We start from the raw sequence: 26,498 nt of genomic DNA, 5'->3' as shown, positions 1-26,498 counted from the left end.
CTACTCCACCCAATTCCTAAATCCCATCTACCCAACTTTTACATTAAGTTACCAAAGCAAAAAGAAAGAAAAAGCAGTAATCATAACTTTTAGTCTGAGTTAGGGGTCACACCAGTAGAGGAATTTTAGGGCCTTCACATAGTATACTCAGGCCTCCATAACACATGAACTCACCTCTCATATCTATTTTCCAAGTCTGATCAAGTCATTAAAAAATAGTAACTTCCCTATTGTTCTGATGTGAAAGCCCTTCTAACTCTTTCCTTTCCACTAAAAGAAGCACCCCCAAGACTATGAGGCCACCAGAACATACCATGCTTCCTAAGGAAACTTGCCAGGATATTAAGTATTTGATATATGAAGATCTTAACTTATACCTTCTGTTCTCAGTAGGCAGAATTTAATATAACCCTGAATTTTCCAGGATAGAGACTAATATAAATGTTCATCCTCTTTTTTTTTTTTCCTAAGCTGAGTATTTTCTTGTTTCTGTCTGGCTAAAATGACTATAATTTAATCAAAAAGAATTATTTATAAACATCCTAGAAAAAGATAAAATGTACAGCCAAAGGAAAAAGGGTTTAAATATTTGTAATATTCAAAAATAATATTTTAAACTAATTATAACAACCTATTAAATGTTTATTATGAAATCATAGTGAAATGAATTGTTTAAAGTTGTGGGCAAATAGCATTATCACAGTTTTGCTAAGATGCATAAAGGTTAAAAAAAAGGGCCAAAATGAGCCAAATAATAACTCTCATTGAAATTGGAAATTATTGGTGTTTTTGTCTTCTCTGTTTTTCTGTATATTCTATAATGTACATGTATTGTTAGAAATAAGGCAAGCATAGATATACCAATTTTAACATTTTAACTTTTTAATACGATATCAGATACGCCTCTACATTCATGTGGGAAAATATTACTACTTAGGATTTTAGAACAGTTTTCAAATTATATAAAATGGGCATGCTGTTTATGCAGTATATTGCTTTTACATTCACAGGGGGGAAAAACAATGCAGTATTTCTCTCCTGAAATATATGCATACCCAAGTACGCACCTCCACTTTTTCTCTTCAAAATACACAAGAGCTCTGCTTCCTCTGCTTTCAAAGAGGTTTTTTATTTTATTTTTTAAGTTGGTTCTCTATCAGCCACATAACAGATTCATTGTCTTGGGTCTTTTTGTCAGTTTTGAAAGACTTTCTTGGAACATAGCATGTACTTTTAGATTTTCCTTTTCCTTCAAAATATCCCCGTCTATATAACACTAAAGCTCTGTCCAAAAATCCTTAAAGTTCTGTTTTTTCCCTCGGCATAGAGGGAGAAAGTGCTTCATTGACATGGCCCTGGGAAAACAAATGAGCTTTATTCTGTGTAAGGAGAAAGACTCCCTCCTTGCACAGCCTGGAGTGCGAAAGTAGGAGGAATGAGAACTCAGGATAAATAAACAAGGGCCTGTGCCCATTAGCACCATCCTGCTCCCAGCTGCTCGGGTCACTCCACTCCTTGGCAGTTACAGAGTCGGGGCAGGAATGGCCTCCTCTGTGCTTACTCAGATGCGGCAGGCCTCTTCTGCACCCAGGCTGAGGAGACAGTTTGAAAGAAGAGCTGCTGCTTCCTGTAGATGAGTAGATTAAAAGGAAGAAGAAGAAACCATTTTAAACAGGCCCTGGTGGTGCATGCCTGTGATCCCAGAATGCGGGAGGCTGAAACGGGATGACCTGGGTTCCAGGCCAGCCTCAGCAACTTAGCTAGACCTTAGCAACCTAGTGAAACCTTGTTCAAAAAATATAAAGGGATAAGGGTATAGCTCAGAAATAGAATGCCTTTGGGTTCAATCCAGAAGAAAGAGGAGGATGAGGATGAGGATGATGATGGTGAGGATGAGGAGGAGGAGGAGGAGGAGGAGGAGGAGGAGGAGGAAGAGGAGGAGTGGGGGGAGGAGGAGGGGGGGGAGGAGGAAGGGGAGGAGGAGGGGGGGAGGAGGAAGGGGAAGAGGAGGAGGAGGAGGGAGAGGAGGAGGAAGAGGAGGAGGAGGAGGGAGAGGAGGAGGAAGAGGAGGAGGAAGAGGAGGAGGAGGAGGAAGAGGAGGAGAAACCATTTTATTTGTACAGTTCAATCCAGAAAAAGGAGAAGGAGAAAAAGAAACTATTTTACTTGTACAACTTGGGCCTAGATATGGATTCTACAAACTCACTCTTGTTAGTTTTGTCCTTGATCTTTAGCATTCTAACACTTCTCTGTGAAATATTTTCTTTCTTCTATGACTAAATGGTTCAACTTATACCTTCCAACTCTTTCAAGAAACTATTGGATAGAGTGGATTTTACCTGATTTAACTTAAAATATTTATATATTTAAATGCTTGGTGGTATATAATTTACCCTGAAATAGAAATCAAGAGATCTCTATCCTTTTGTTATTCTGCTAACACCTCACGTTACAGCTAGGTGAAGTTACTCCACTTCTCTGGATCGCAATTTCCTCAAATGTAAAAGGAGAATACTAAATATTCCTCTTACTAATAATACAAAATATTTCTGTTGCTAAATATCTCTAAGTCTCCTTTTCATTACAAAATGAACTTTTCTAAATTTCAGAAAGTGTGGGCCCATAGAAAGCCCTAACCACTCCCTTCCTTCCACTGGAAAACGTGGGGGAAATAGCAGCGTTGAGTTTTGAGAAAGCACAGCACCTTCGTCACTTGCCTCCTCTCCTTTTCAGTGCTCAGATAAGTCGTGCCTGAGGACACCTTCTCTGAAGAAGAGAGTTTCAGATGCCAACCTGGAAGGAAAAAAGGACTCCGGAATGCTGAAGTACATCAGACTTCAGGTATTGGCACCTGGGTCCGAAACATTGGTGGAGCATTACCAGGCAAAAGGCCTGCTGGCTGTCACACGCTCATTGGCAGCTTTGACACAAGGACCCCTTTAACTGGTGATCAAGAGCACCACCATGTGTATGAGGAGGGAATCTCCCTGTTCAACAGCCAGTGGACAAGGCTTGGGGACCTGGGCTGCTCTGTCCACCCCAGGAAAGCTCATTTCCAAGCAGCATGTATGTGATGGGGATGCTCGTAGGGTTTAGAATGACACACTCTGGATTCCTATCCTGTGTCTGTTCCTCTGGCTTCAGACTTTGGTCAAGTTAATTAATTTCTCTTGGTCTTAGTCTCCTCATCTATGAAATGGGGAGTATAGCATTAGACCTATCTCAAAAGATTATTGCATGAATTAAATGAAATGACACACTTACCTGATTTTATCCAGTGCCTGACACATTATTATGTTGCATAGCTTTCTTCAGAGGAAAAAGAGAGAAAACCTTTTTGTCCTTATCTGAAATATGTTTAAATGATGACTTGTGCATACCTAAATTTAGCACCAAATTTCACTGAAATTATGGATTAAATAGGATTCTGTGAGTGGATCTGAGGTCATAACTATGATGTATAATGTTTCAAAGGAAAACCCTATCCCAAGCCCAGTGTGTTGGCTCACATTTGTAACCCCAGTACTTGGTAGACTGAGACAAGAGAATGACAGGTTAGAAGCCAGCCTTAGCAACTTAGAGATACTCTCGGCAACTTTGCAAGACCCTTTTTCCAAATAAAATGTAAAAAAAAAAAACAGCTAAGGGTACAACTCAGAGATAGAATGCCCCTGGGTTCAATCCCCACTGTCTGTCTGTCTGCCTGTCTCTATCTCTCTGTCTCTGTGTGTCTCTCTCACGTGCACACACACACACACACACACACACACACACACACACATACCACATACACGTCATTCCAGCTCAACTGGCTTAGAAAAAAAAGCTTTCTAAATGGACTATTTCATAAGTTAAAAATTGTTTATACTTTTCAGTGGAAATCTACTAACAAGAAGAAAAAGGGAAGGCTTTAAGAGTCCACCAGGACTCTAACACAAAATGAGTTCTCTGTGTTTTTTTTTCCTCAAAGGGTGGTACGTGTTCTACAGTTTTTTCCTGAATGGTTGCAAAGCTGTGATTGTGATGAGAGCATTATAAGAGTAGTCCTTTTCTTTTTCCAACTTGCTTTAGCCAGTAAAATAGAAGGCTCATATACCACGCCAACTACATATGCTCTCTTTTTAGAAAGTATTTTAAGGTCATTTAAGGAGAGCAGAGAGAGGGGGAGTAGCTCATATGCTTGAAGAAGACAGTCATCAGTGTTTTAAAAGATTTCACATCCTTTTCTAGGTGATGAGCTTGTCGCCGGCCCCCCTGTCTCTGTTAATCAAGGCAGCACCAATTCTGACTGAGGAGATGTATGGGGATATCCAGCCAGCAGCCTGGGAGCTCCTGCTCAGCATGGATGAACACATGGCAGGGGCAGCAGGTAAAGAAAGATCCTGGGGCCCTGCAGCTACTGCTGCCCCTGCCCAAAAGCGGAAAGAAGAGAGGGGCATTTGTGTCATTCTTGCTCCTCTCTCAAGCTGATGGAAATTGCTAGAACTCTAGCTATGTGATATAGGGAAGCAGATCCAGGCTGTGAGTGTTTCTTTCCAACTTCAGTATGTGATTTGCCCAAGAACAGTAGGTCTCTCTCAGGGTCTGTGCTAGTTAGCTTTCTGTTGCTATAACAAAAATACCTGAGATATTTAACCTAGAAAGAGAAAAGGGTTATTTTAGCTCATGGTTATAGATATTCCAGTACATAAAGGGACAGACCTATTGATTTTAGGGGTGATGCCAGATAACAGTGATGGAGAACATATAGCAGAGCAGAACTGCTCCCCTTGCTAACCAGAGAGCGAAAGAGAGAGGAAGAAACGAGGGCCCCACAATCTTCTCCCAGAGCATGCCCTCTGTGACCAAAGAACCTCTCAGGAGGTTCCACCCATGAAAGGTTCTACCATCTCCTTGTGCGTCCCAATGGCACCTCCCTGAGGACCAGGGCTTTAAGACATGGGTCTGTAGGGGACATTTAAGATCCAAACTTTAGCAAGGTTTAACCAAGCTAGAATAATTCTTCCCAGAGCCTGTATTTTCACTATATTTCACAAAATAGAGGGGTTTTGTGTGTTATTTCCTAGATTAACCATGAATTACTACCATTAACTTTACTAAATCTCATATGAATAATTTTATGTGTCCAAATACAATATCAAAATAAACTCACTAAAATTTAAGTGACTTGTCCAAGACACAAGGTGCAAAATGTGGATTCTTCATTTTTCCATAGTCATTTTGACTGTGTAGTACACATGATAAAATTTCAAATAATACAAAAGCATATGAAATAAAAAGTATCACCTTCTTTCATGTGACCACCCATTTCCCCTCCCCAGAGGCAACAATTTTTAAGTTTCTCAGAAATTCTTAAGTACCCTATGCATATATACGTATGTAAGTATGTATGTATATATTGCAGATACTATAAAAAGATTTCACTTTGCATTTTTCATTGATATATTGGAGACCATCTTTGAACATCAGCTTATAGTTTTCTCTCACTCTTTTTAATTGCTTTAACATATTCCACTGGACAAATGAAAATACCATAATTTGTTTAATCAACACCTAGAAGTCGAAATTTAGGTTAATTCCAGCCTTTTGTTCTTTTAGACTATACTGCAACAAACATCTTTTTAAAGTAACTTCGATCATGTTAAATTTTAAAGTATTGTTTCTCTATCACATGTATCTCAGGGAGAGCCGTAAGAGTGTGGGAAGGGGACTTTCCCTTGAAACAGGAAGATGTGGAGACTCCCAAAGAAAATATGAGCAGGTGGACTGGGCTTCAAGATGGCTAGATGCGGGCCAAACAGGGAAAATGATACAGGCAAAATTTATGCCACCAGGTTTTGAAATGTACTTGGCTTCCTTGGAAAGCCTAAGGAGACAAGATTTGAGTGGTTGGGGTTGCTTTATAGAGTGGCCAACTGTTCAAAATAGCAAAGAGGTGAGTGGAATTCAGATTGCCGAAGACCCTAAACAGCAGGCTTAGGGATGTGGACTTTGTAAAATTACTATGGAGCCGGGCATGGTGGCACACAGTTATCATCCCAGTACTTGGGAGGCTGAGACGGGAGGGTCGCAGGTTCACAGCCAGCCTCAGAAACTTAGTGAGGCCCTCCACAACTTAGTGAGAACTTGTTTCAAAATAAAAGGATAAAATAAGGCTGGGGGGATAGCTCAGAGGTAGCATGCCTCTGAGTTCCTTCACCAGTACAACATACATATACATGTACATATACATATACATACATGCATGCATAAAGCTGCTCTGAAAAATTACTCATGGGCTCTGAGCCAAAATGTAATATTAAATACAGCTTATGAATTATTAACAAGTTTAATGTGGCAACAATAAGTGAAATCGTTTAGTTTTAGAAACAATGAGTTTTTAGGTGAAGGAAAGTTGGTGATATGACCTGGATGGAGCTGATAAGAAAAGCCAGAGGTAAACTTGGGGAACAAATCGGTATATTTAACAGCTGAAGCAATGAGGGTAGACAGGATCTCTGAGGAAACTCAGTAGAGAGGAAAGAAGCCATTAGCCTTCTTTGCCATCAGAGGACTGGAGAAAGAAGCTGGCTAGCAAAAGACCCAAAAAAAGTGATCAGAAAGGTAGAAATGTAATCATCTCCAACCATGGAAATAAAGGCAAGTCACTCTTCAAGCAGATTGTTACAAAGATGTTCAAGGGAAACAGTGCTGTAAAAATATTGGATCTTCTAATGAGTGAGCATTACAAAATGGAGGGACATTGAAGTAAGTAGAGCTCTGCATTGATTTAGAGAGTGAACACGATGTTTAAAAACTGAAGCAGGACACAATGTATTTTTAAAGAAAGGTTTAAAAAAGAGAAAGGGTAGCCAGGCGTGGTGGCGCATGCTTGTAATCCCCGTGCTTGGGAGGCAGAGACAGGAGGATCGCGCAGGTTCGAAGCTAGCCCCGCGCGCTGGCTTAGGAGACCCTGTTTCCAAATAAAAAAAATGCAAAAATAGGTCTGGGAGTGTAGCCCGGAGGTAGAAGGGCTTCCAGGAACCCCAGTACCACCAAAAATAAATAAATAAATAAAAATAAATAAATAAAAAAGAGAAAGGGTAGAGCTTTATGCAGCTGATAGGCTAAAAAGAGCTCATCAAAAACTAATGATCAGCCGGGCATGGTGGTGCACACTTGTAATCTCATTACTTGGAAGGCTGAGACACAGGAGGATCACAGGTTCATAGCCAGGCTCAAGGCCTTCTGCAATTTAATGAAACTTCGTTTCAAAATAAACAATAAAAAATAGGGATGGGGGTGTAGCTCAGAGGTAGAATGCCCCTGGGTTCAATCCCTAGTATTGCAACAACAACAACAAAAAACTAATGATCACACAATAATTAAAATTGGTTATATAACTATGTCACTCACATACATGGTATCCTACTGATGGACAAGCTCAAGTCAGAGAGTTGAACAACCTTACCCAAGTTTGCACAGCTCAAAGTTAGAGCCAGAATATCAAACCCAAATCTGAATGCACATTCTGAATGCCCTTTCAATTACACTACAATGCCTCTCAAAGATAAACTACACTTTACAACTGGGGTCCATTATTCACAGAGCACTTTTTCCTCCATTATTATTTTATAACAACAAATTTGGAGTATCATCGTCACCATCATCATCATGATAATGATCATCACCATCATCACCATCACCATCACCATCATTACCATCATCACCATCACCATCATCATCATCACCACCATCACCATCATCATCACCACCATCACCATCATCACCATCACCAGCATCATTACCATCACCATGATCATCACCATCACCATCATCATCATCATCACCATCATGACCATCATACCAATGAAGAAATAGAATCTGAGAGAAGTGAGAGGCCTCACTCAGGATCTCAGAGCAGAGGTGGCAAAGCTAAGGCACAGCACCAATTGTTCCAGCTCTGAAGAAGAGAAGAGAGATTCCAAATCATATTCATATTATTACAACTGAACCTTCCTTTTGTGCTATAGAATACATTTTTGTCTCATTTATTAGTTTATAGCTTACCACGGTACCTGACTTTTTTCATATCAGTACTTAACTTTTCCCCAAATTAAAAAATAAAGGTGAGCCTGGTCCATCACAGTACGTGGGACAGTGAGATAGGAGAATCACGGGCTTGAGACCAGCCTCAGCAGCTTAGCAACAGCCTCAGCCACTTAGCGAGACCCTGCTTCAGCCTCACCAAATAATGAGGGCTCATTTTATTATTTATTTATTTATTTATTTATTTATTGGTGGTACTGGAGTTCCTGGAAGCCCTTCTACCTCTGGGCTACACTCCCAGACCTATTTTATACTTTTTATTTGGAAACAGGGCCTCTTAAGCCAGCGACGCTGGCTCCGAACCAGTGCTATCCTCCTGTCTCCTCCTCCCAAGCACGGGGATTACAAGCGTGCTCCACCATGCCCGGCTGAAGGCTCATTTTAAAATAAATAAAATAGAACTGGGGATGTGGCTCCTAGGTTTAATCCCCAGTAGCAATAAGAAATAAAATATAAAACAAAAAGGCCTGGGAACAAAGCTCAGAGGCAGAATGCCCTGGACTCAATCCCTACTACCACAGAAAAGGGGATAGGGAAGGAGTAATATGATCCATGGAATTTCTTCTTGCATCTCCATCTTTTCTCTCTCTGGGAAGGATAAAGGTTTCTAATAGAATCTACAATGTGGATTGTTTTTTTAATGTAGCTAATGAAACAGTGGTTTTCAGTGAATGTCTTTATGTAGTCTCTTTGGATTACTATGGGATGGCTCCATCCATTGCCTAAAAAGCCTATTTCAGCATGTGATTTTCTGTCTGTTCTCATGTGCTACCTCTGGCATTCCTCCTCTCCTTCCCTGAGAGCCACAGGAAGCTTCGGTTTGCATGGAAGCTTTGGTTACTTCACAGAACCGTCTTGCTGTCGCTGCTCTTTTGCTGACTACTGGATGATTGTGGGTGAGACAAAGAGTGAAGTGTGGTTTCCAGTGGCCGGAGCAAGGTTGGCTTTGGCCAGTGCTGCTAGTCTGGCTGGTAGTCAGGAGTCACTTTCAAGAGATAAGAGCAGTTACCACTTCTCCCCAAATCAAGCAAAATTTAAAACTCTATTGCTGATGAATTGTTGTCTGTCTCTAGCTGCCATGTTCCTGCTGTGTGCGGTGAAGGTCCCAGATGCCGTATCTGACATGCTAATGTCAGAGTTCCAGCACCCAGAGACGGTGCAGAGACTGAACGCTGTCCTCAAGTTCCACACCCTCTGGAGGTTTCGCTATCAAGTCTGGCCTCGGATGGAGGAGGGAGCACAGCAGATCTTTAAGGTAAAGGATGCTTTTCATGTGGGATTAAATTAGCCAATACAACCCAAGACTATTTCAAAGCCATGAACCTCAGAGCCGCCGTGAATAGCCTAGGAAATGCTTCTTTTTCCTGTGCCATTTTATAAGTAAAGCTAACTCGTGCATGACTAAATTCTTGTTGCTAAAAAAAATTGAAATATAAAAATATAGAGAGTAAGAAAATCAAGTTTCTATAAGCCTCAAAATCTCATTGCCGCCTCTACAGGTAAGCACTTAAAAGTTCAGGTTGCATTCTCAGGACATTTTGCTATCTTCACACATAATGGATCTTTGGGGAAGGCCAGGGTGATTAATACAAAAAAAATATCATTTGGTTGTGAGCACCTTTGTTTTAATGAGGAGTAAACTGAGGCCCAGAAAGGTTTATCTGTGCCATATAACGGAAGATCTTGGAAAACAGCCCTTTTTTTTTTGATATTTGCTATTCCATGCGAAGTCACTGGAATCTCTGACACCTGCTGCGATGACGGGTCGTGTTATTGGCACCTTCAGTCTCATTCCACGCTTTCCATCTTACTTCACTCTTCTGATATGAACCCACAGATTCCACCTCCCAGCATAAACTTCACTCTGCCCTCGCCAGTTCTTGGGATGCCATCTGTCCCAATGTTCGACCCTCCGTGGGTGCCTCAGTGCAGCGGGAGTGTCCAGGACCCCATTAATGAAGACCAGTCTGTAAGTAATGTACACTTTCTTTCAACATTGCAAACCACTCCCAGAGGTCTTTATCCTTGTGACAAAAAGAACTAACATCTGGTAGTATTTGCAAACCTTCAAGTCAACACAGTGTTGTTTTATAAACAAAGCAACAGCCATTTTATAAAGCTATTAAGAGCATCAGGTATTGATTTCTTGGCCAAAGGGAGCACTTTTGCTGCTATTTATTATAAACAAACATAATCATTAAACCTATGACATGTAAACTGCCTGAAGGTTAAAGATATTGACCCTGCACCATACACAGTGCTGCACGCCTGTAATCCCAGCACTTGGAAGGCTGAGACAGGAGGTTTACAGGTTTAAGGCCAGCCTCAGCAACTTAGCTGTTAAATACAAAATAAAAATGGCTGGGAGTATAACTCAGAGATAGAATGTCCCCGATTCAATGTCCAGTACCAAAAAAAGAAAGGGAGAGAGAGAGAGAGAGAGAGAGAGAGAGAGAGAGAGAGAGAGGAGAGAATAGAGGAGGGAGTGAGTGAGGAAGAAAGGAAGGGAAGATATTGACCCTGCATGAATAAGAAAAAGAAGAGTCTTACTTCCATGTTTGGCCCTCATTTTGTTAGTCGTCAATATCATCATCACAAATACTACTCTGAGACCTCGGGTCTTATGCTGCACTTCTATTTCATTGCTGTTATGTAATGAAACTCAGTAACAGCTAAACTGAGAACACAGTGTATGTACAGACAAAAACCAGGACTATGCAGCTTTTGAGAAAAATTAATCTTCAAAATGTGTCCATATCGCCATTGTGAATAATGTAAATATATTGAAAAGCAAAAACAGAAAAAAAGAACACATCTCTTAGCACAAATCCATCCTTATTTCCTTGAATAAATCCCTGTCAAATTGATGGCGATTATTTATGAATATTAAAGGTTTTTATACATCTGACAAAAATATCCCTGGAAAGGTTGTAACATTTTGCCTTGCACATTTTGCCTTAAACAAAATATCTTTTCTATCCTAAAGCAACTTGTGTATTATTTTTTAATTAGCACTTTTAATGGCAAAAATAGTTACTGGCTTTTTAAATTATACTCCTTTGAAACTGTTATGAATTTAAGTTGAATACCTTTGCATATCTGAATATATTTTCTAGGCATTTGCAGTTCTCCTTGGAGAACTGTTTGTCTGAGGTTTTCACCTATCAAAATAGGTCTATTTTAATTTTCCACATACAGCAGCCTCAGATCTTGTGGTCCATTGCCAAAGAGAAAGGCATGTTTGTTTCTTTTCTCATATACAAAGTAATTGCAACATCCCAACCACCAACATAAAAATCTTTGACTTTGCTCCTACAGAGGTGATGGGTTCATTTAAGCCAACCAGATCTCTATCCCAACTTCACAATGGATTTGAAACTAAGTCCCTTGATTCTATATCCAATGTTCTTTTTCTTAATCCACCATTCCTATTTTATGCCCTATCATAATCCAGCTTAACCTGACTCTAAAATGAATTGCCCCAGGTCCTATTGAAGGCTCTTAACTGCTGTTGTGCTATTCATCATAGCAAACCTCTAGTCATTTTTAAGATTCTGCAAAATGGGGCTTCTATGAATGCAGCCCTTTAAAAGACTGACCAACACCTCTTATGCAGAGTTTTATGTAACTACAGGCCAACTAGGAGATGTGGAATCACTATTGTATATAGATAATACTTCAAATTTATAATGAAGAACTCCCATGATCACTTCTCTGCTCTGAGACCACTAACTATGCTCTAGCTAAAGGGCAAATTCTTGGAATTTGTCTCACCCTAAGCATCGTGTTTAAGAAAGGTGTAAATAAAATGGCAGTTTTGCAAAATGAATATTTTTTCCTTTGTGGCTCTTTATCTTTCTGACATTGAAAAGTGGGTTGATCTGAATATTTTGTCCTATGTCTTTGGTACTAGTAAACAGAGGTAAATTTTATATTCGACCATAGTAACTATCAACTCTCCTAATTTCCACTCAGTAACTTTGTTTTTATAAATAATAAGTGTTACAGCATGCTACTGTATTTATCTACAAATGGTTATTTACAGTTTAATAAGTACTTCAACTATAAAATTAATAGAAAAGCAAATAAGTAATTCTCCAGGAAACTAGGTCGTGGATGCCCTGACATTTCCTGAGGACAAACTATCGTACGTGTGTAATTCATTGGTTCACCCTTTATGCCTATGACCTTGTAAGAAGAGTCGTCACTAGATAAACTTGGCTTCATGTCTCCACAGAAATCCTTTTCCGCCCGGGCTGTGTCCCGCTCTCACCAAAGGGCAGAGCACATCTTAAAGAACTTGCAGCAGGAAGAGGAGAAGAAGCGTCTTGGTCGGGAAGCCAGTCTCATCACTGCCATCCCCATCACCCAGGAAGCCTGCTATGAGCCCACCTGCACGCCCAACTCAGAGCCGGAAGAAGAAGGTGCCCCTTGCACATGAGAACTCGGGTGGAGGGGGGCTGAATCACAGGGAACTTACTGTAAAACAGAAACTGATGATAGTATATGAGACAAAGTGATATGCCTCCCTGAATCTCTCTTTCACTTCCTGACACTACCCCCTAAAAAGGCAAAAAGTTGTTGTTTTCTAAAGTTTAGAGTCAGCCCGTGTCCATTACTGTTCTGAATGAATCAGTCTGATAATGGACCACACAACGGTTGTGATTCTGGATTCTCAGTGAACATCAAAGTTAGTGCAACCAATCTTTCATCATTAAAAAATAGGATTAATCTATTAGCTACTTTCAATCTTACAAGTGTAGGCAGTTTGTAGTAGATATCAGAAAATGACACAAACTGTTCTAATTCCAGTGATTCTCTGTGCTGCCTCTGTGGAAAACTTTAGGAGGAATTCTCTTTCTTTCCGTAGCCTTATTGTTTCTTCCAAGTATATTCTAAGTTACTTAGGTTCAGTTGTCTGAAAGCAGTAAATATTTGTGCTATAAAGCGCAACTGTGTTTGTGATGTTCATAAATTTATGTTATAAAACCGTAAGTTCACATTCCCCATTTTGTTTGCCAGTAGAAGAAGTCACCAACCTGGCCTCGCGCCGACTGTCGGTGAGCCCCTCCTGCACCTCCAGCACTTCCCACAGGAATTACTCCTTCCGCAGAGGCTCAGTGTGGTCGGTGCGTTCAGCAGTCAGTGCCGAAGGTGCGTCCCCTTGCAGAAGCGTTATTTCTCATGTCTTAAGTATTCAGAAACGTTTTCCAGTTTATACCACCATCTCACTTCATTAACTAGTCTTCATTAACTAACTTGTTTGATAACTTGAGATTCTAAAAGAGATTCAGGGGAATCTCTTTTACCTGGGTTATTTAACCCAAGTAACCCTATTTTAATTACGTGACAACATAGTGCTGATGGCTCTGAAGACATTATTCTAGGTAGTTCATTGTTTTCAAGACCAAACCTCCATCTCTGAGTATGAAACTCATGTATTGGTAGTTTTGAAACCTCCTCCTAGAAGATATGGGAAAGAAATCAGACCAAATAGTCATGTGCACATATGAATGTATCACTATGAATTTCTCTATCATGTACAATTATAATGCGCTCATAAAAATGTTAAATGAAAAAACATAAAATTACAATTAAAAATAGCAAATAAAATCTCCTATCATTCCAGCCTGGGGATGTAGAACACCCTAAGATGCTGTTTTGAGATGGCAATCAAGGAAGATTAAAGTTCATGCTGTTCCTGTAATGAACTTTGATTCTCTGCGCTGTGGATGAGGATTGGGAGGCAGGCTGATTTCCTTCAGTTCCGTTAATTCCAAAAACATGCTTATCTAATGGAGAATAACTGTCTGGGACTCATTGCTTCAGGATGATTATACAAATTTCATCACTGATTTATGAAGTCAGCAAAAAGATATACAGAAGATTTATAGCAAATAGGCTAGTGATTTCTTTTTCTTTAATATACTTTTAAGCTGGGAGTGGTGACACAGGCCTGTGATCCCAGTACTTGGAAGGCTGACAGAGAAGGATTGAAGGTTCATGGCCAGGCTCAGCAACTTAGTGAGACCCTCTGAAACTTAGTAAGACCTTGTTTCAAAATAAAAAGAAATAAAAAAACAGGGTTGGGGGTGTAGCTTAGAGGTAGATGCCCTTGGGTTCAATCTCCAGTACCACAAAAAAATAATAAAATGTACTTTTATTGGCACACTATAATTATACATTTTAATGAGCTTCAGGGTATTAGAAACATAATGCACACAGCATTTGGTGTGCTCTCTGTGTCCCACCACGCTTCTCCTTCCCAATACACAACCCTAGGGAAATCTGAAAAATTACTGATGCTAACTATTCACAACGTATGGTCACAAAGTCCAAAGCATGTCTATATTTTTATAATACTTTTCATTGAAAATTCCTTTACCATAAGATTCATCCCTTTCAATTATACAGTATAGTCACTTTTATTTTATTCATAGAATATACAACAAACACCACTATTTTAATCATCTCAAAAAAAACCCATACTTATTAGCAATCCCTCCTTATCCACCACTTTCCCCAGCCCCACAAGAACTAATCTACTTTTTCTTTTTATTGGTGCATTGTAATTCTACATCTTGATGAAGTTCAGGGTGATAGAGGCGTGCCTGCACTCAGCACGCACTGAGCCTCACCTCGATTCCCTTCCACCTCCTCTCCCTCCCCACCTTCCCATGCTCAGGACAGTGACTGGCTTTGATAAGTTATCGTATGTACATCAGGTCCACTGAGGTGTTTCTCTCTTCAAACCTTCCTCTCCATGCCTGTTAGTTCCTCTTCCCTCTGTCAGATCCCCTCCCTCCTTCCACTAAGGTTTCTCCTCCTTTACTTCCAGTCCCTCCTGTGTCCCAATTTCTTCTTAGCCTCTACATATAAGGGACGACATCTGACCTTTCACGTTTTGTAACTCATCGCTAATCTACTTGTATTTCTGTGGATTTGCCTGTTCTTCACATTTCATAATAATGAAATCGTAGGACAGAAGGCCTTTTGTGACTGGATGCTTTCACTTAGCATAATATTTTGAAGGCTCCTCCATGTTGTAGCATATGTCCGTTTTTCATTGCTATGTTGTTCAAATTTCTTCCATCATATGGACATGCGGCATTTTCTTTGTCAATTCATTTGTTACTGAATGTGTAGTTTGTTTCCATTGCTTCTATAAACAGACATGTACAAGATTTTGTGAGGAAAACTACCAAACTATTTTCCAAAGTGTCTGTACCATTTTACATTTCCACCAAACACGATGAGGGTTCCGGTTGTTCCACCTACTAAAACAAACAATACGGACTCATTTCCCAAATACCGTCATATCTTCTTGTTTTACAGAGAAAAGCACAGACATTCTAGGCAGATGCATCAGCTCACACTATGAAAACTGAAAAAATAAAATTTTAAGTGTAGTCTAAGTTGTAACATATCGTTGTCAACAGTTGTTCTGTTCTGTTTTTGTTTTAGCCATCCCTGTGAGTATGAGGGAGTATCTCATTGTGGGATTTTTTTTTTAATTTTTTTTTGTTTTTTGCAGTGCTGGGGATGGAACTCAGGGGCATTCTACCTCCAAGCTAAACCACCAGCTCTATTTTTTATTCTTTATTTTGAAACAGGGTCTCACTGATTTGCAAAGGGCCTCACTAAGTAGCTGAGGAGGGCTGTAAACCCAGATCCTCTTGTCTCAGCCTCCGGAATGCTGGGATTATAAGTGTCTGCCACCATGCCCAGCTTCATTGTGATTTTGATGTGCGTAATATAGCCACTACAGCTTTGTTTTGATTACTGCCCACATTCACCTGGCATATCTTCTTCCATCCTTTTTTTCTCATCTTATTTGTGTCTCTGAAACTAAATCATGATTCTTATAAATAGCATGTACTTAAGTAGTGTTTGTTTGCTTTTTATTTTATGCCAGTAATTCTGCCTCTTGATTAGAGTATTGAGCCCATTTACATTTAGTGCAATTGTGGATAAAAAGTAAGATTTATGTCTGCCATTCCAAAATATATAATATGTCACAAAAGGCTTATTTTGTGTTACATTAAAATAGAACATATTTATGCCGGGTGTAGTGGCGCACGCTTGTAATCCCCACTCTTGGGAGGCGGAGACAGGAGGATCAAGCCGGTGCGAAGCCAGTCTTGCTGGCTTAAGAGACCCTGTTTCCAAATAAAAATATAAAAATAGGTCTGGGAGTGTAGCCCAGAGGTAGAAGGGTTTCCAGGAACCCCAGTACCACACACACAAAAAATAGAACATATTTATAACAGCTGACAAAATATATTTGTCTAGTAAGTCCTACATCTAAGCTTTTAGGAACAGTTCCTATTGACTACTTTTATTCCTATATTTTCTTGTTTTTTTGCATGTCTCATAAGTTTTTATTGAAAAATGGATAATTTAAGTCATAATATGGCAGCTCTGCAAATTAGATATCCTCTTTCCTGCTCAGTATGTGCTGGTTTTGCTGATAATTTTTACCATTTATTTGGTTACTTCCTGGACAAATTTTATCATGTCTATATTCTTTGAAAGTATGATCAGTGAAATCTCTTCTCAATTAGATTAGTGATCAGGTAGCGATTAGAGATTTTCTTAAATGTTTTGAGCTAATGAGTCTCCCAGCCTTTGCCAAGGGGCACCATAGATATATCTATGCACACCTTCAGTGCTCTGGGAGTTGCAAACTCTGCCTTAGTCTTTGCGTTTTTCTTTTGACTTGGGAAGAGTCTCAAGGACAGTCAAAAGTGAGAGATTAGGACCTTCTGGTGTCTTTCCTTAATATGTGAACACCCCTGTACATGCATACAGTCACCTAGATACCAGACTATGTCAGAGAGTTACAAGTCTCCTACAAAATCTCATTCCCCAAATTTTCCTTTTCTTAAACATACATTTTTGGTGCATTGCAAATGTGCACCATAATGAAGCTGGGAGTTAGAGAAACGTACATGCACACAGAACTTGATGTTTTTCCTTAGCAGATTTTTTTTTTTTTTTTGCCAGTCTATTACTTGCCCCAAGCACCTAAGGCATCTGTAATGTGAGGCCACTGTTGCTGGTCTCCACCCCCCCACCACCACCACCATTGGCAAATGTCCTTGGCATAGAGCTGCCCTGCCCTAAGTGAGCACTCAGCCAAGTCAAATAAATACAAGTCCTGAGAAAGAATTTCCAACGAGCTTATGCATGGATCAGGTAGTAACAATTCCCTGGTGATGAAGCTTTTAGGGAGCTCCAACCCTGCTAGGCCACTGGTTTCACATCTACCATGGATGTGCAGTTATTAATTTCCAGGCTACCAAGGAGCTAGGGATAGGCAAAGGGGAAAAGGGAAAGATTTTTCTAAACAGTCGGAAATACTGCCAATCTTACCAAGATTATACCTTTTTATTTTTAATAAACACTTTGTAAATTGTTCTGTGCTTTTGGTTAATTTCAAAAGTTCTAAGAACATTTATTTTGACTGAATTTTCCAGTGTTTCCATTGCTTTTGTGGCAAAGGGACTTGAAGAGTTATATTATTTCAGAAGTACTTCCCTCAGTACTTTTATCTTTTTTATTTTTATAATGACATTAATAAAAATATTAAATCTCTTTATAAAAATATAAAATATCTTTTATATTTTAAAAGATTTCCACATGCGTCTAATGTGAAAACAGGATTAATAACAAGTAAGTAAAGTCTTACTTGCCAGTCCTTCATAGGACCCCTAAAATCTCAAAGAGTCAAATTAAAATATGAGAGCCAGGCGTGGTGGTGTACACTTGTAATCCCCGTGCTTGGGAGGCTGAGACGGGAGGATCACACAGGTTCGATGCCAGCCTCAGCTATTTAGTGAGGCTCTCAGCAACTTAGTGAGACCCTGTTTCCAAATAAAATATAAATTAGGTCTGTTAGTATAGCCCAGAGGTAGAAAGCCTCTGGGTTCCACCCCCAGTACCACACACACAAAAATTAAAATATGAGATCAAAGTCTCAGTTTTTTAGTGCTTTAGAAAATGATTTATTTTATATTAATAATAAAAATGACTATTTTCATATTAATAAAAGTCTGCTCTACCTTTCTTGTCTACTAAATGTAAACTCTTTTCTTTCATCCCCATATTAAATAATTATTATGAGTTTATTATTAGTGATATTTCAATAGAGAAGAGAAAGTTAATACGAATGTGCTGTGTTGCTCTGACCTGAGGTATTCTGTGTGTTTTCTGCTCCCCCATATCAATGCTTCACCATCTTTCACATGCTCACATGCACAGCACCAGTTACATCAATGAAAAATGTTTTAGTCTACACTTTAAAAAATTTTTTTCATAGTACTAGGGAATGAACCCAGGGGGCATTTTGCCTCTGAGCTACACCACTAGCCCTATTTTATTTTTTATTTTGAAACAGGGTCCTACTAAGTTACTGTACACTGCTGGTCTCAAACATGTGATCCTCCTGTCTCAGCCTCCCAAATACTGGGATCACAGGTGTGCAAAACAGCCAACTTCACTTAAAATTTTAATTTCCCTGTTTTCATATATCGTGAGCTGATTCATCTGCCCCAAATATCCATGCTTCTCTGCCTTTATAAAACAAGAAGAATGAAGTATTTATGAAGTGAGTTGATTTGTTGTTCTTTCTTTCCTCCTTTCTTTAACTCTTTCTTTCTTTCTTTTAACATGAGAAGGCAATCTGCATAAACTCACTTTTAAAAAAGAATTCTAGCATTCTCCCATTGTTACAGGATTCTACTTTAAAAGAGGTAGGACTTGAGTTGAAAGGTCATTGCATTAGAACTGCATCACGGAGAAAAGCCCTCTGATTTCTTCTCCCCCTCCAGACGAGGAACACACCACTGAACACACCCCAAACCACCACGTGCCGCAGCCCCCGCAGGCCGTGTTCCCAGCATGCATCTGCGCGGCAGTGCTCCCCATCGTTCACCTCATGGAGGACGGCGAGGTGCGGGAAGATGGAGTCGCAGGTAAGGTTTGGGCCCGTCAAACCCTCAGTTACATTTTAAGCTGTGTGTGTGAGATGGAGAACAAAAAGTTGCTTTTGAACACATTATCTCCTGGCCACAGGTTGAATTGCTTCAATCACATATTTTATAATTATAAATTCGTAGCACATAATTTATAATTATAAATTCGTAGCACAGCCTACTAGCATTGCACTTTCGCCGCATAACGTGATAACACTAGGCTGCATAGCTCTTTCTCTCATACTTCTGTGACCAAGAAATTGCATTTAAAATAAGTAGTTGCTTTTTATTCTTTTGGGTAGATACGCAGAAGTGGTATTGCTGGATCATATGCTACCATTCTTCTGAGGATCCTCCATACTGTTTTCCAAAGTGGTTGCTCTAATTTGCAATCCCACCAACAATATATACACAATGGAATTTTACTCAGCCATAAAGAAGAACAAAATTATGTCATTTTCAGGGAAATGTGGAAAACATTATGCTAAGTGAGATTAGCCAGTCACACAAAGTAAAAAATCAGATGCTCTCCCTAATATGCAGAAGCTAGAGAGAAAATGGGTCATAGAAGGAACTCTAGATGAAGAAGGAGAAGCCATAGAAAACCACAGACAAGCAAATAAGGCGACCTAACTGATGAGAAAGGGAGGGGGGAAGAATTCACTAATACAGATGTACATTCACAAACATATTAAAATCAATCACTAAGCCAAACATGAGAAGGAAGTTAGGGGGAGGGGATGGGAGGATTGGTTAAGGGCTAAATGAGTGGTGTGTGCATGTGTGCCTCTACCATCTTGTTCCCCATTAAGATGTATGACTACAATTCACCAACAAAAAAAAAGTAAGTAGTTGGGCTGGGCATGGTAGTGCACACTTGTGATCCCAGTGTTTAGGAGGCTAAGACAGGAAGACTGCAGGATTGTGGCTAGCCTCCGCTACCTAATGAGACCCTCTGCATCTTACTGAAACCCTGTTTCCAAATAAACAATTTAAAAAATGGGCTGGAGGTGTAGCTCAGAGGTAAAATGCCCCTGGGAGCAATCCTCAGTACCACAATGAAATAAAATAAGTAGTTGGATCCGAGAATATTGTTTATAATCAAAGAACAGATCAACACTATTTGGCCAGTGACTTTGGCCATCCTAAAAATCTTAGCTGTTAATTGAGACCACAAAATCTACCTTTCCTACTTGATTACCTTTCTAGAAGTAATACCTAAAGAGGATAATTCAAAATAAAACAATAAACTAAGACAAAGATGGTATTCACACAAATGTACCTATGTATATACATATGACAGACATATTCTTAAACTTTTAAATTAAGAATAAAGTTAAAACTCAAAATGATTTTTAAAAGTCCCAACTGAAAAAGAGAAAAAGATATCAGCAGTCAATTGGCAAATAAAATTTGTAAACAACTTTGTTGTGTAAAACAACAATGAAATCTTATGTCAGTTACAAGATATGCAAAAATTATTTTTATTTTGCTTTTTTTGTTGTGATACTGGGGATTTAATGCAGAGGTTTTATATCTCTGAGATATATCCTTGAGCCCTTTTTTGGTTTTTTATTTTGAAACAGGGTCTCATTAAGTTATAGCTCACTGGCCTCAAACCTGCAATCTTCTTATCTCAGCCTCCTAAGTACTGAGTCTACAAGTATGTGCCACAGTGCTTAGCTGGTAAAGATTGTGGGGGTGTGTACTGGGCCTTGAACTCAGGGAGATTATAACTCTGAGCTACACCCACAGCTCTGTTTTATTTTTTATTTTAAAACGGTCTCACTAAGTTGTTGAGGCCAGCTTCAAACCTGTGATCCTCCTGCCTCAGCCTCCCACATAGTAGTGTGCACCACCACATCCCTCTGCAAAAAATATTTTAAATGAAAATACCCACCATTGATTAAGAGGCAGGGGGAAATAACATCCTCACACCTTGTTAATGAAGTGTAAAATTGGGTGCAAGCATTCTGGAACAGTTTTACAACATTAAAAAAATTAAAAGTGTGAAGCCATTTGACACATAATTGGTTTCTAGCAACTTCCTAAAGAAATAATGAAGACTAAATAAAAGTTTATAAAGGACATTGTACATTGAGCATCATATAAAAATAAATATTTGGAAAAAATGCTCAACCACAGTCTATTATTCTTTTTACTGCCATATGATAGCATTCCATGTACATTAAAAATCACATTCTAGAATTTTAACATAAAAAGTGATCTTCCTAATGCTATACAAAAAATTAAGTATGAACAATATTTTCTATGTACTCTTATAAAATACATTTAAGTATGCATTCTATGTATGTGAGAGGACATACTCCAGGCTCCGAATAGCTGTTTCTATGATTGAGAGACTTGACAGTTTCCTTTTTCCCTTTGTGTTTTGTTGTATTTTTCCTGTTTTAGCATTAAAATGCCTTACTGAAGCAATGAAAATTTTAAAATTGAAAAGATATTTTTGCAGCCAGTTTCTCAACATAACAAAAGCCCACACATTTTGAAACTCATTGTAGAGACATGAAAGCTAAAGCTTGTTTACACTTTTTGTTTGTATTATTGACTTATGCTGCTCTTTTTTGCAATTTTATTTTTTATTTAGTATTAGTATTAGTATTAGTATTAGTATTAGTATTAGTGGTACTGGGGTTCCTGGAAAAACCCTTCTACCTCCGGGTTACACTCCCAGACTTATTTTTTATATTTTTTATTTGGAAACAGGGTCTCTTCAGCCAGCACCACTGGCTTCAAACCTGCGTGATCCTCCTGTCTCCGCCTCCTAAGCTCAGGGATTACAAGCATGCGCCACCACGCTCGGCTTATTTTTAAAATTTTATTTTATTGGTGCACTGTCGTTTCATATAATAATATGGATCATGTTGACAATGGCATATATTCACACAGTACTTGGTGTCCTCCCCCCTTCCCCTTTTTCCTCCCTCCCAATACTGAGTGTCCAGGTTAACAATGTAAAAGTCGCATGTATACACATATTTGATTGTAGCTTTTTCATTGATTAACCTCAGCCTTCTTCCTCCCCTACACCTCCTTTCTGGCTTTGCTGAGGTGTCCTTTCCATTCTATTGAGTCCCTCTGGTATCCCTAATACTCCTTAGCTTGAGCATATTAGAGAAAACATATACACACAATGGAATTCTACTCAGCAATAAAGATGAACAAAATCAGGTCATTTGCAAGAAGATGGAAAGAGCTGGAAAACATTATGTTATCTCATTAAGTGAGATTAGCCAAGCACAGAAAGAGAAGGGACATACAGCTCTTATTTTTAGTTGGATGGTTAATTTTCCAAAGAAAAAGTTGGTATCATTTATTCAAAATGCAGGCTGAATGATAAATCCAGACTAAATTCTATACTGCTAGTTTAGAAAAAAACTAATGGGATTGAGAATACTATTCAGAATGACAGCCATCTGGTGTTGACAACCTCTCCCTTTTCTTACCTGCTTTCTTAGCCTGGGCATTCCCAGGCAACTTAAGCCCAATTGCCTTTTCCAAAGAAATAGCACTTCAATTCTCATTAAGTCTACTTATTTATCCCTAAAACTCTCATTAGAAGTGGAAACCTAATTATTACTGGCTCAACTACTTCAACTTGCTAAAGGAGATAAGACTTAAATATGCATGTGTGCGGTAAAAGACCATCTCCAATTCAAACATATTTTAAACCTAAATATATTTTCCAAAACCAAATAATTACTTTTTGAATTTATCCATGCTATAGCAATGGAATGTGACTTTAACATAAACTTATCACTGCTCATATTAAACTGGTTTCCACAGCAAAGACAAAGATATTCACAAGGATATTTTTTGCAGAAGCAATTCTAATTGATACCTAAAGGCACCTCTACACTTTTTCTTACCTTTACATGTGAAAACGTTCAGTGATGACATCAAAAATGAACAGATATGCCGGGAGTGGTGGCGCACGCTTGTAATCCCTGCGCTTGGGAGGCGGAGACAGGAGGATCGCGCAGGTTCGAAGCCAGCCGCGCTGGCATAAGAGACCCTGTTTCAAAAATATAAAATAGGTCTGGGAGTGTAGCCCGGAGGAAGAAGGGCTTCCAGAAACCCCAGTACCACCAAAAAAAAAAAAAAAAAAAAGAACAGATATCCACCTTTCAACAGAAAAAGAGTTTAGAGAACCTTTTTTAAGGCAAAAAAGGAGAGACAAATTAAAGCTTAGAAAATTGTTTGAATACTTTAATAAACTTGGGTGTCAGGTGTGGGGGCACAAGCTTATAATCTCAGTACTTGGGAAGCTGAGACAGGAGGATCTGGGGTTCGTGGACAGCTTCAGCTATTTAGTGAGGCCCTCGGCAACTTAGTAAGACCCTGTTTCAAAATAAAGAATAAAATAGGACTGAAGGTGTAGCTTGGAGGTACAATTTCCCTGGGTTCCACCCCCAGTATTGCAAAAATAAATAAATAAATAAATAAATAAATAAATAAATAAATAACCTGGCTCCTTCTAATACAAATGTTCAATTTTCTTTCTTTTTCAAAGTGAGTGCTGTGGCTCAACAAGTCCTATGGAATTGTCTAATTGAAGATCCATCAACAGTCCTTCGACATTTTCTGGAAAAACTGACCATCAGCAATCGACAAGTAAATTCCTCTTCGTAGTGTGTTATGAGTATGAACACTGGTGAAAGAAAGCAAAGGGCTTTAAGTGCTCTGCATGCAAAGCCAATGTCCTCTGGCATGTCAACAAGTACTTATTTTGTACGTGTGGTACTGAGGCGGGAACCCAGGGGTCTTCTACCTCCAGGACATCCCTAGAACTATTGTTTATATTTTATTTGGAAACATGGTCTCACTAAGTTGCTGAGGCTGACTTCAAACCTGAGATCCTCCTGTCTCAGCCTCCCAAATATTGGGATTACAGGCATGCACCACTATGCCTGGCTAACAAGTACTTTTTTTAATAATAATGATGAGCAACATTAAAATTTGCTACTCTCTTTCAAATATCTCTGTCCAATTGGTAACTCTATATGTATCTGGTACATTGCTAATGATGGCCTAAGACTGCAAGAATCTCAGTATTTTGAGCAAAGATTAAATTCAGTATAATCGTTTTAAGAATTGGATACATTTATTGAATTCTGATTGCTTAGAAGTCTATGATAGAGATAGATTAGACTATGCTAACATTCTCCATTAGCCCAAAACCTAATTTTCCCAGACCACCCTGCAAGAAGATAATACAAATGAAAATAGTTTTCTGAACAATATGAAATATATTGATGATTTAGAAAGTATTATTAATTTTATGTCATGTTCACATTCACAGAAAGATTAAGTAAATTAAAAAAAATAAAGGTAATTACAGATATCCTGATTTATCCTCTCTTGGATTCACTTTATCTTGTTAACTCAAAACCTTGGAAATAGAATTATGAAATTCAGTAAACTTGGTTTGTTTAATGGTTTCTCATCATGGGTCTTCTTCCATTTCCGTCACACCTAGCTATCATAGTAAATAGCGTTAACTAAGCATACAGCTCTCTAAAGCCTTGACTGTGACCTGTAGACTTGGTGTAAAGCTGTTATTTTTAAGATAATTGACTATTCCTCAGTGATGTTTATATGTTAAGAAGAATGATGTTCCAGATGATTTTAATACTAAGCATCACATATTCTATGCGTATATAAGTATAACATATACTATTAAAATTTTGAACATAATTGAAATTAACATGTGGTCACGAGTAAGAAAAACTCCCCCGCCCCGATTTTCAAGCAATTACTTTTGTTTCCTGTTAGCATTGCACCTGAATAAGATATGAAAAGTTCTGCTCTTTTTTCAGGATGAGCTAATGTACATGCTGCGCAAACTCCTCTTAAATATCGGAGACTTTCCTGCTCAGACATCCCACATCCTATTCAACTATCTGGTGAGTTTCAGCAGTCAGTAGATTACAAATGCTCACTTCCAACTAGGAAGAAGGAACATTTTAAAAAGCTCTGACGGTATTTTTAAATACATTTCCATTAGCTGAGCGACAGAGGGTTAATAATGGTCAGCTAAACTCCCCATTCTTGGTAGAGGGAGGGCCCAGCATGCCACAGCCATTGACATGGTGCCTACTCCATAAATGCGTTTCCTTGATCTTCTTTTGACATTTTACAATTTCCCTCTGTTGATTCATAGCACTTTTTGGTTTTTTTTTTTTCTATTTTCCTATTTAAAGCATATGTGTATACACGCACGTGTGTACACACACACACACACACACACACACACACACACACACAATTTCCCTAAATAGAAGGTGTTTGTAATTGGATTTTTATGCTTTTATTGGAGCATTGCAATTATACATCATAATGAGGTGTAGAGTGGTAGGAATGTGCACACAGCACTCGGTATGTTTCTCTCTGGATCCCCCCACTCTTTCCCCTTCCCCATACATGTCATTGAGATTAGTATTGATGATTTCATATGGTGTACATAGAATTTCCACGGTAGATAGCCACGCTTAAACCTGATCTGTCAACTCCTTCTTGATCCCTTCAGGACTTGCCAGTTTCTTCAAATTCTCCTCTTCAGGCCCCAGATGAATATGCAGTTTGGGAACTGAGACATGATGAATCTTTTTTGAGAGCACCCCTTAATTCAACCAGACAGAAAGCCAACTTGGTATCTCTGTGGGGAGAACTCCTCCTCCCTTACTATTATCAGGGAAGTCATTATCCATATGCATATGCATAAGCATCTGTAGCAGGGTGATAAATTTAACTCATACTACAGCTCCAATGTGCAGAGAATATTTGTGATTTCTCCCTCTTATCTATGACGAATTTGGTCTTCCTCCTGAATGCCCACTGGCTGGTTGGCAAGGGAAAACATATAAATAAGTGTCCAATCTAGTTTTACATTCAAACTGACACAGGAATATGAACAGTACTTTTGGACAGTGTTCAGTCTCTTGTAGATAAAAATGTTTAGTGTCTAGGAATTCCCCTCCTTCCCACTGCATTTGTTTCTAAGATCTATGTGGAGTGGGGGAGAAAAGGCTCTTTCTCCCTGGTCTATCCTTGTATTTCCTCTGGCTGCTCCATTGGTGAGACAGTGTTCTTTGTTTGACCGGTTGCTGGATGCTTGATTGGCAACAGCGGAAGCCCATGACTCCTGTAACCTTGTGAGGCTCATTGGCTCCCAGCGGTGTTTTCTGGGAGATTCAGTTCTTACTGAGCTATAAATACCCCCGAGTTCCTCTGTGAGCCCCATATGGCTCCCGCATAGGAAATCCTCTGGCTACAGGATCCTGCTCAGTGACAGCAGCCTCTGGCATTCCCGTCTGGAAAGCTCTCCAGCCAAGTATCCACTGCCTCTGGGTCCTATCTACATCACACAAAAACCAAAGGCAGAAGCTCAAAGCCAAATATCAGGGCTTCTCT

General features: G+C 39.1%; 1 protein-coding gene across 3 annotated transcripts in view; it reads left to right on the top strand.

The window, feature by feature from the left end:
• The window catches only part of UNC80 (unc-80 homolog, NALCN channel complex subunit), a gene marked incomplete at both ends in the record, with an annotated part of 220,226 nt that overhangs the window by 131,203 nt on the left and 62,525 nt on the right, over positions 1–26,498 (top strand). For 2 of the 3 annotated variants that reach the window (XM_080689608.1, XM_080689606.1), the window contains 9 exons: positions 2,734–2,841; positions 4,231–4,369; positions 9,162–9,343; positions 9,926–10,057; positions 12,326–12,512; positions 13,111–13,242; positions 18,921–19,064; positions 23,599–23,699; positions 24,905–24,991. In XM_080689608.1, the coding sequence (XP_080545734.1) occupies positions 2,734–2,841; positions 4,231–4,369; positions 9,162–9,343; positions 9,926–10,057; positions 12,326–12,512; positions 13,111–13,242; positions 18,921–19,064; positions 23,599–23,699; positions 24,905–24,991 (1,212 nt within the window). The remainder of the gene's footprint in view (positions 1–2,733; positions 2,842–4,230; positions 4,370–9,161; positions 9,344–9,925; positions 10,058–12,325; positions 12,513–13,110; positions 13,243–18,920; positions 19,065–23,598; positions 23,700–24,904; positions 24,992–26,498) is intronic. The other variant, XM_080689607.1, reaches the window with a different exon arrangement.

Source organism: Muscardinus avellanarius (assembly GCF_963383645.1).
Source record: "Muscardinus avellanarius genome assembly, chromosome: 2".
NCBI lineage: Eukaryota > Metazoa > Chordata > Mammalia > Rodentia > Gliridae > Muscardinus > Muscardinus avellanarius.
The sequence above is the reverse complement of the archived record's forward strand: the minus strand, read 5'-3'. Positions and strand labels throughout refer to the sequence as shown.